At 39.5% G+C, this 10948-nt stretch overlaps 1 protein-coding gene across 1 annotated transcript; it reads right to left on the bottom strand.

The window, feature by feature from the left end:
- Positions 1–8054: 8054 nt before the first annotated feature.
- LOC113173042 (beta-galactoside-binding lectin-like) lies at positions 8055–9560 on the bottom strand. The gene is made up of 4 exons (XM_026376305.1): positions 9468–9560; positions 8977–9056; positions 8669–8840; positions 8055–8360 (listed from the first exon to the last, which is right to left on the bottom strand). Exons 1-4 carry the CDS (start codon positions 9471–9473, stop codon positions 8214–8216), a joined length of 405 nt encoding a protein of 134 aa, XP_026232090.1. The 5' UTR covers positions 9474–9560; the 3' UTR covers positions 8055–8213.
- Positions 9561–10948: the final 1388 nt, after the last annotated feature.

The following is a 10948-nucleotide window of genomic DNA, read 5'->3' as shown; positions in this document are numbered from 1 at the left end:
GAGGACGCGTTCTCTAGGGTCAAAACCTGTGGACAGAAGAAGACGATACAGTCAGTTGTTGTGTGATACTAACACCTGTCAGTAACTCCGTCCTCTTATGACCACAAATGTCAGATCTTTGACATATTGTATTTGCAGGTGTCAGGGAGCCAATAGTTATTTAGACATTCACCATTTTTGGAATCAAATATTTCTTATAACTGAACCTGCTTTAACTAAATCAAGTCCAGCTGCCACTGAACAACCTGGAAGACTGAGAACCTTCACAGGTATTATCAATTCAATTCAATTCAATTCAATTTTATTTGTAGAGCGCTTTTTACAATTGACATTGTCACAAAGCAGCTTTACACAACCAAAGAACAGTACATGAACAGTGAATGTGTATGAATCATAATAATGAGATTGTCCCTGATGAGCAAGCCGAGGGCGACAGTGGCAAGGAAAAACTCCCTGAGAAGGCAACAGGAAGAAACCTTGAGAGGAACCAGACTCAACAGGGAACCCATCCTCATATGGGTGATTACATGCTGTGTAGGCAGCAGGCAGTCCAGTATAACAGTTAATGTCTTTTAAGTTAATATGGAGTCCAGTTAGTTATTGCAGGCAGACTTGTTCCATTCCTTGACTATCGAGCGTTGAGTCGAGACCTCTGAGAAACAGCTTCCGACGTCCGCCGAGGCCAAGACCGACTTCATAGTCGCTTGTGACCAATCCAGTCTCCAAACGCATCCCATAGGGCAAACGGTGGATCCAGGCGACGAGATCTCCAGCCAGAAGTTGGGTATCAGGACGAGTCAGACAGGTCCAGAGGGCAAAGGGTGGAATGACGTGTAGCTCGACAGAGAGACAGGAAGAGGGAAAAGAGAGAGGGAGAGGGAAAGAGAGAGAAGAGGACAGATTGCAGTTAGTTGTATTCACAGTCAGATAAAGTTTGAGGTGAATGTATATTTAGTGTAGTGCAGCAGGGACTCCGGCAGGACTAATTATGACAGCCTAACTAAAAGGGTGGGTTCAGAAGGAAACACAGACATGAGGGCACACTGGGATGTAGAGCAACCAATCACTTCACCATCAACAAACCTGAGTGATCAGTGAGAGTTGGGAAGACAGCATCTAAACATACCAGTTCACCACAATGCTCTACGTCCATGAGTCCTTCCCAGATCTATTTACTCAAATGCTTGACTAAATAAATAGGTTTTCAGCCTAGACTTAAACACTGAGACTGTGTCTGAGTCCCGAACACTATTTGGAAGGCTATTCCATAACTTTGGGGCTTTGTAAGAAAAAGCTCTGGCCCCAGCTGTAGTTTTTAGGATATGAGGTACTGACAGGCAGCCAGCATCCTCTGATCGAAGTAGGCGTGGTGGATCATAAGACACTAGCAATTCCCTTAGATACTGTGGCGCAAGACCATTTAATGCTTTAAATGTCAGAAGTAGTATTTTAAAATCAATGCGAAATTTCACGGGGAGCCAATGAAGTGTAGATAAGATAGGCGAAATGTGATCGTGTCTTCTGGTTCTAGTGAGGACTCTCGCTGCTGCATTCTGAACTAACTGAAGCTTGTTTATGCACCTGGTTGAACAGCCAGACAGTAAGGCATTACAGTAGTCCAACCTAGAGGTGATGAAAGCATGGACTAATTTTTCTGCATCATTTAGTGACAAAATATTCCTTATCTTGGCAATATTTCTGAGGTGAAAGAAAGCTGTCCTGGTGATATTATCTACATGAGCTTCAAATGAAAGACTGGAATCTAGAATCACACCAAGGTCTTTGACTGTTGCACTAGATGTAACAGAAAGGCCATCTAGAGTTACGGTGTGGTCTAACATCTTGCTTCTAGCTGCAGATGATCCTATAACTAGTACTTCTGTCTTATCAGGATTTAGCAGAAGGAAGTTAATTAGCATCCAGTCTTGTATATCCTTTACATATTGCTCAACTTTATCAAGCTGTTTGATCTCATCTGGTTTTGATGAAACATATAACTGTGTGTCGTCAGCATAACAATGAAAGTTAATACCATGCTTACGGATTATGTTGCCCAGAGGAAGTATGTAGAGGGAAAAAAGCAGGGGGCCTAAAACTGAACCCTGTGGAACACCAAACTCCACTGGAGAGCATGTTGAGTAATCGCCATTTAGATCTACATACTGATAATGATCAGTCAAATAGGACCTAAGCCAGGAGAGGGCCGTTCCCTTAATTCCAACAACATTTTCTAGTCTGTGAAGGAGAATTCTATGGTCAATGGTGTCAAAAGCTGCACTGAGGTCGAGTAGCACAAGCATAGAGACACTACCCTGATCAGAGGCCAATAGGAGGTCATTTACTACATTAACAAGTGCCGTCTCTGTGCTGTGATGAGGCCTAAATCCTGACTGATAGAGTTCGTGTATGTTATTTCTATGAAGATACGAGGATAGCTGCCCAGCTACTATCTTTTCGAGAATCTTAGAGATAAAGGGGAGGTTTGATATCACATCATGTTCCATAGGTACGAACCTGTAAATATTCTAGTCTGTCTAATGTCAGTAATACAGATACAGAGGACAGTTAGACTTTTAAAATATGACCCAACACTCATCACCTACCTGAGGAGTCAGAAATACACAGAATAAAAAATTAAATAATACTTACTCTCATCTTTGCAGATGTCGTTAATAAAAGCTGAAGAGAAATGAGAGTGAGTGTGAATGTTTGTCTGTCTCTTTATATCAGTCCTGTGGAAACTAACACAGGAAGTAACCTGCCTCTGGACCAATGACAGTCAACAAGTCTCAGCACTTCCTAAACAGGAAAGGTGGAAAAGATGATGGATTGAATTATCAGGTACATCTGTGAATATTTGAATGTCAGATTCCTGTTAATTCCAACTAACAAGAAGGAGGTCCAGTTGCCGAGACTCAACTTCCAGAGAACTTCACCTGTATGACTGAGAATCTTCACCGACATATTTTCTGTTCATTAATCAGGTACATCTGTGAATACCTGAAAGTCTAAGTTACATAATACACTTCTTAGAGGAACACTTGTTTTTCACATGATATCACCACATCAGTTAAACTTCTGAAGTATTAATCTGCTCAGTTAAATATCAGAGGGGTTGTTAATCAGTTTCAGTTGTTTTGGTGTTTATTAAATGAACAACAGGTGAACTAGAGGGGCAACAATGAGATGACCCCCAAAACAGGAATGGATTTCCAGGTGGAGGACACTGATGTTTTTCTCTCCTCATCTTTCCTGACTGTTTTTCACTAGTTTTGCATTTGACTAAGGTCAGTGTCACTACTGGTATCATGAGGTGATACCTGGACCCTACAGAGGTCGAACAGACTCCAACTCTTCCAGGTTGTCACATCAGTACGTACCATTGACAGAAGGTTTGCTGTGTCTCCCAGCACAGTCTCAAGAGCACAGAGGAGATTCTAGGAGACAGGTTACTGTAGGAGAGCTGGACAGGGCTGTAGAAGGTCCTTAACCCATCAACAGGACCAGTATCTGCTCCTTGGTGAGGAATTGTCACATCCACTACTCACTTCTGGCTTTAGGTTCTTGCTGTTTTTTCTCTTTTCTCTTTCTGCTTCATTATTTTCACCTGTACCTCTTCTAATATATGCAGCCCCCAACTTACATTCCTTGGCCAGATTGTCTGCAGTCATCTTTCCAAGCGACTCTCCCCTGTTCTCATTCTTGATTTGTGTTTCTACCGGCTCCGACTCCGGATGGCCGCAGACCTGAATCAGGCTGCTGCTGCATTCTGGATCATCTGGAGGGGTTTAAAAGAGCATGCTGGTTACACCATAGGCCAGGGAATTGCAGTAGTTGAGATGAGATATGACCACAACCTGTACAAAGAGTTGGGTTGTATATTAAGAAAGGTAGTTTGGATCTTTCTGATGTTAGGTATGTAAACAGTGGTCCTCATGTTCAAACCAGTCTCTGCATTTTACAGGAGAAATGAATCAAGTAGAGACAGAGGGAAATAAAAAGGAGTGAAATGAGTTCATGTAAATGACGCATAATCTATGTAGCTGTCAACTGTCGTGCAACTAAAGAAACAAATTAGAAAAGATGACAACAAAATATGTAAAACCTGGACAAATGAACAGCATCCTGCTCAAGCAGCATAAGATCTGTTGGATGAATACACAAGTACTCTACTACTGTTAATACCATTTAAAATGGAAAGAGAACAAGAAGAGATGAGTGGTTTCACTTTTACTGTGATCTGTTTTAGAAAATACCACCATATTATTTTACAGTACCCCTCCAGTAATGGTCAGGGTCTCTCCAAAGTCCAAAGACCTGTTCCTTCACAGTCTGTGCACAGAAGAACAAGAAGGCCACTCAGTGGAACCACAGCAGTGTTAGGTTCAGACTTAGATTTGTGGTTTGAACATCAGGTTTTTCACTGTACTGTGTGTTGGAATTTTCTTTTTATTACAACTGATTTGATTAAATTGCACTTAGGTTAATTGGTGACTCTAAACCAGGGGTCGGTAACCTGCACCTCCGGAGCTGCATGCGGCTCTTTCATCCTTATACTGCGGCTCCGCGACGCTTGGGAAAATAAATTATGATTATTTAATTGAATACAGAATCAAAAATAGAGTGATACTGAGAATCTTCCAAGACCGGACAAACTCCCCGACACCTACATGAACATGTATGTGAGCAGCTATTCTCCATCATGAACTACGTTAGAAACAAACACCGCTCACGCCTCTCAGACTACAGCTTACGTAAAGATGAAAGTGACTTCTTACAGCCCCAATTTGCAGACGCTGTGTGCAGAGGTTCAGGAGCAGGTAAAATAAATGTTTATGCAGATATTTTGCAAATATTTTTTTATCATTGTTTAGTGACATAGTGATTTTTTTCCAATTGATTTTTTAAATTCATATCAAGGCTCCGCTACACGCTCCGAAACCCCACAGGCGATATAAGGATGACGGCTCAGGGCATTTTTTGTTTGCTACATGGATAATTTAAGTTCTGCTTTTTAATTCAGTTGAAAGAGACCTTCAACTCGGCGTGTTTGTTTTTGTTTTTTATTTTGTCATTTTTTGAGAGTTCAAAATGTGTTTATTACATAAATGAAATGTAATTTTCTCTGTAGCACTTCATGGATTTCATAAGCAACAAGCTGTCTACAAATTACTTAGCCCAGCTAACCTTCAAACCTGGGATAAGAGCCAGTCACTCTCTTCCTCTTATTCCACAGGGAGAGGGTATTTGGAACATCTCCTTAGAAGCTTCCCCAAAGCCTATGTACACTATGTTTGGGGCAATGACCTGATGTTAAAGACAGATACTGAAATGATAATAACGACCAGAAACTCTGATAAAGGATTTTAGTGCTCATTCAAGCTTCAAGCTAAATTAATTTGATCTTTTTACATTGAAAATACTGACGGGAACTCATAGACTCTGCATTCATCTCTGAGTAGACCTACGTTGATGCTGATGTTGTGTTTTATTGAAGGTACATGAGAACTCCATTGACACTGATATTCACTGTAAAACTGAGGCACAAAGAAATAAAACATTTACTACATTTTAAAATGGTTCATTATGTTTAAAATGGATCCTTCATAGCCTCAAATTACTGAGGAAAAGTTAGCACGTAGTGTCTCTTGGTCTTTATGTCTGTGATGAAGGTATTAAAACAATGTTCCTCATGTTCAAACCAGTCGGTGCATTTTACAGGAGAAATGAATCAAGTAGAGACAGAGGAAAATAAAAAGGAGTGAAATGAGTTCATGTAAATTAGTTGGAATCTATTCAGCTGTCAACTGTTGTGTAGCTACAGAAACAAATGAGAACAAATACCACCCTTCATCATAAAATGTTAATGAAAATATCAGTGGTTTAGAAAAGATGACAACAAAATATGTAAAACCTGGACAAATGAACAGCATCCTGCACAAGCAGCATAAGATCTGTTAGATGAATACACAAGTACTCTACTACTGTTAATACCATTTAAAAAGGACAGAGAACAAGAAGAGATGAGTGGTTTCACTTTTACTGTGATCTGTTTTAGAAAATACCACCATATTATTTTACAGTACCCCTCCAGTAATGGTCAGGGTCTCTCCAAAGTCCAAAGACCTGTTCCTTCACAGTCTGTGCACAGAAGAACAAGAAGGCCACACAGTGGAACCACAGCAGTGTTAGGTTCAGACTTAGATTTGTGGTTTGAACATCAGGTTTTTCACTGTACTGTGTGTTGGAATTTTCTTTTAGTTACAACTGATTTGATTAAATTGCACTTAGGTTAATTGGTGACTCTAAACTGTCCATAACTGTGTATGTGAGTGGGAATGTTTGTCTCTGGATGTCCCCCCTGTCCGGGGTGTACCTCTCTTCTTATCTAATGACTGCTGGGATTGGCTGTAGCACACTACATCCCTTAACAGGGAAAGTAGTTCAGATAATAGATGGATAAATATGTTGACCTCATGTTGAATGTTAGGTGATAAATGAAAAGTGTCACTGACATCTCACTGTGCTCTTCTTGTATAACTGAACCAGTTAAAGTGTGCTGCAGACAATGACAGCTGTTTGTAGGAACACCAACGTCTCACAGCTCTCTTTCAGAGACTCTGAGGAGTTCAAAGTTCTGTGAACCAGGCAATTGATGAAGTACATTGTCACCTGGAGGAGGTGTGAAATATGTGAGGATGCAGGTGGTGGGACTCAAAGAAATGGATAAAATAGGAAAACGTGCTGCAGCGAATCGTCTTTTTGGAACATCTCTGGCAAGCAGACTTCAACCACATCAGATTCCTGGTCCAAGCTGTCTATAAATTATTTAGCCCAGATAACCTTCAGACCTTGGATAAGAGCCAGTCACCCTCATGCTCCTGTTCCACTGGGAGAGGGTTACATGTTCACTATGGTTGGGGCAACGACCTGATGCTAAAGACAGATACTGATATGATAATAACGACCAGAAACTCCAGTAAATGATGTCAGTGATCATTCAAGCTTCAAGCTAAATTAATTAGATCTTTTTATATTGAACATCTACAGACAAGAACTCAGAGACTGTGCACTTGTTATTTTGTACTGACTGGTTTCATGTCTGTGATATTTCAGTTTCTGTTGCCCTCTTCTGGTTGGTTGGTTGGTTACAGTTAACCACATTGTGTTTACATGAGGCTGTAATATTTATCACATTAAAAGAAAAATTAGTACATTTTAAAGAGAAATACAGCAACTTCACAGAAGTGTATTTAATAAAGCTTTATAGTTTTTGAGATAATAATTGATAAAGTTAATTTTCAGCAGTGCTCCAGTCCAGTGAACACAGCTAATGTTGTGTTTAAAGGTGTGTGGAAAAATGGAAAATGCTATACCACATGTGATTAGTCTTAAACTGTGATTGGTGTAAAGTCTCATTCTCTGCAGTGTTCATTTCTTCTCCAATCACTCAAATATGTGATGTCATAAAGTGTCTTGAAGACAACATAGTCATAATCTGCAGTAGCTCAGGAGATCACGTCCATTCCTGTTGATTCCACCTTATAATAAGAAAGTCCAGTTGACAAAACTCAACTTCCAGAGAACTTAGTCCAGAGAGGAACAACAAGAAATAAATGACCTGAATAGGGATTCTGATGAGAGTTAGTCCCCCACTTCCTTACAGAGGGAGGGGACGAGTTAAACAGTTTGATGGTCACAGGTAAAAATGATCTCCTGTGGTTCTCTGTGGAGCACTTAATGTGATCAGTCTCTGGCTGAACAATGTGCAGTGAGTGGGAGGGATTGTCGAGGGCTGAGAGGAGTTTGAGACTACATGATCTACATGTTGTAGCTGAGAGGAGGATGCTGTCCAAACTCAATTTACCTCGGGGCCGCGGGATGCAGAGTCTGGGTGAGGCTGGGCCGCATCGTACTTAAAGTCTGAGGTACACATTTTGTTGTCTGTTTTCAGTTTTTTGTAAACTTTTCTGAACATTATGAAGAAAGAACTGAAGACAGAAAATGATTTTTCACATTTGTGAATCTTGATTTTATTGGTAAATTGCTGAGCACACATTTGTGGACATCATGAGACATCAGACATGAACAAATCCTTTCCACATGTGTAAAGTTGATTGTATTAGTAAATCACTGAGTCTTCTATCACATGTATTCAGGTCAATATGTGATTATTATGTGACTTAATTTGAATTCACTGATTCCTGGGAGGTTTACTTGATCTTAAAACTTGTGATGCGAACATCTTGTTCAACACAGATCATTGGGTAGATCTCTGCACCGAGGAGATTAGAGAAGCGGAAAACAGAGTCGTCTGGTAAAATCACCAAGAACTCAGCAGACTTGAATTCAATGGAAATCTGTAGAGAGATAAATGAAGAATGAGTAACAAGAGACGTAATAACACAAAATTATATCATTATAAATACCTGTAAATATATCAAAAACAAATGTATGTAGTTTTCACAGATCTGTATGAGTTAATAAATTAGTGGTAACATGATGAAGGTCAAGTTATCAGAGGTACAGTGACACACGTTCTCCAACAGAGGTCACTAAAGAAAAGAAGAAGAATGAGACGTGGATTTAAAACAGTAGACACACATGAAGGGTTAAAATAAATATGACACACACACACACACACACACACACACACACACACACACACCTCGAACTCCTTTCCTTCTTCAAAGGGAAAGCTTTGTCCGTAGCTCCATTTACCCCAGGTTCCTCCCTGGCAAGAGTTGAAGACCACTTTTCTTATGTCATCATAGTGGTTAAATCGAGGGTTGACATGCAGAGCTATGTCACTGTCACTGGAGCAGATATTCACAATAAAGCTGCAGCACAAAGAAACAAAAACATTCATTATATTTTAAAATTATTCATTATGTTTCAAACTGATAAGATGACTCAGAGGGTTTGAAACTTTACAGAAACAGTTCAGAAATATTGTTTTACATTATCACCACTTACTTTTTAGCATTCGGTTTAGGAACTCCAGTAATAGTCAGAGTCTCTCCAACGTTAAAGGACGCGTCCATTAGGGTCAAAACCTGTGGACAGAAGAAGACGATACAGTCAGTTGTTGTGTGATACTAACACCTGTCAGTAACTCCGTCCTCTTATGACCACAAATGTCAGATCTTTGACATATTGTATTTGCAGGTGTCAGGGAGCCAATAGTTATTTAGACATTCACCATTTTTGGAATCAAATATTTCTTATAACTGAACCTGCTTTAACTAAATCAAGTCCAGCTGCCACTGAACAACCTGGAAGACTGAGAACCTTCACAGGTATTATCACATCATGTTCCATAGGTATGAACCTGTAAATATTCTAGTCTGTCTAATGTCAGTAATACAGATACAGAGGACAGTTACACTTTTAAAATATGACCCAACACTCATCACCTACCTGAGGAGTCAGAAAATACACAGAATAAAAAATGAAATAATACTTACTCTCATGTTTGCAGATGTCGTTAATAAAAGCTGAAGAGAAATGAGAGTGAGTGTGAATGTTTGTCTGTCTCTATATATCAGTCCTGTGGAAACTAACACAGGGAGTAACCTGCCTCTGGACCAATGACAGTCAACAAGTCTCAGCACTCGCTTAACAGGAAAGATGATTACCTCATCTTATTAGGTAAATCTGTGTATTTGAATGTCAGATTCCTGTTAATTCTACTTAAAGAAGGAAGTCCAGTTGTCAAGACTCAACTTCCAGAGAACTTTTACCAACATGTTTCTGTTAATTCCACCTCCTGTACACATAAATCCAGTTTTGTAGTTAAATTATTACTGACGTGCAACAAGTAAGAACTACATAAAGCTCAAATGTAGGTGTCAGACACTAAAAGACTGAACAAACTGATCAGGAGGGCTGGTTCTGTTCTGGGCTGGAGCTGGACCCTCTACATGTTGCTGTGAGAGGAGGATGCTTAACAAACTCCTCTCAGTCCTGGACAATCCCTCCCACCCACTGCACAGTGTTCATCCAGAGACTGATCACATCAAGTGCTCCACAGAGAACCAGAGAAGATCCTTTCTTCAATGTTGCAGCTCTGTGATCCACAGATAGTGAACGAATAAACAAAATTGTGAAAGAACTGAAGACAGAAAATTGATTTTTCACATCAGTAAATCTTGATTTTACTGGTACATTTCTGAACACACTTTTGTGGACATCATGAGACATCAGACAAATCATTAAGTCTTTGTTCACATGTATTCTAAATTTAAAATCACAGGTCAATTTGTGATTCTACTGTGACTTTTTATTCACTGATTCCTGGAAGGTTTACTTGATCTTGACATATGAGATGTGAACATGGAACTCAGTAAAGTTGAATCTTAAGGTCAGAGAGAAAAACGAAGAACGAATAATGTGGAGGAAATTTAAATTTGTGCTGATCCTCGTTCAAAAAATGATGAGAGAAAGTCTGTTTGTTTCTGTTGTTCTGTATTCGTTTTACACATAATGTGGCGCAAGACAACTCTGAACCTCTGAACCTCTGTGTCCTCACACTTCTTTCTATGTGTGCTGAATCATGAAAACAGACAACCAATCAAACTTCCTCATTTTGCTTTTACTCATGCATCGTTGCAGAAAGAGGAAAGTTGCTTGTACATTATATCAACCAGATGTGGTCAGTGATACAGCTGACAAACAGTCTTTGTACACAGAGCATCCTGAGTTTTCTGCACACCCAGTTTCATATATTAAAGAAACAGGTCAAACATTAAAAGGTCACAATATAAAATTTCTTCTATAGTAACAAGAGGCATAATATCACAAACTCATATCATGATAAATACCTGGAAACAAATTCATATAGTTTCATAGATCTGAAAAAGTTAATAAATTATAAACAGGTTCAAGCTGGGACAGACCTCAGAATTCATCTAACAAGGTTTTATTAAATAAATAAGTTAGTGACATA

Source organism: Anabas testudineus, chromosome 21 (genome assembly GCF_900324465.2).
Source record: "Anabas testudineus chromosome 21, fAnaTes1.2, whole genome shotgun sequence".
Taxonomy (NCBI): Eukaryota; Metazoa; Chordata; class Actinopteri; order Anabantiformes; family Anabantidae; genus Anabas; species Anabas testudineus.
Note: the sequence above shows the minus strand (reverse complement) of the source record. Positions and strands in the feature narration are given on the sequence as shown.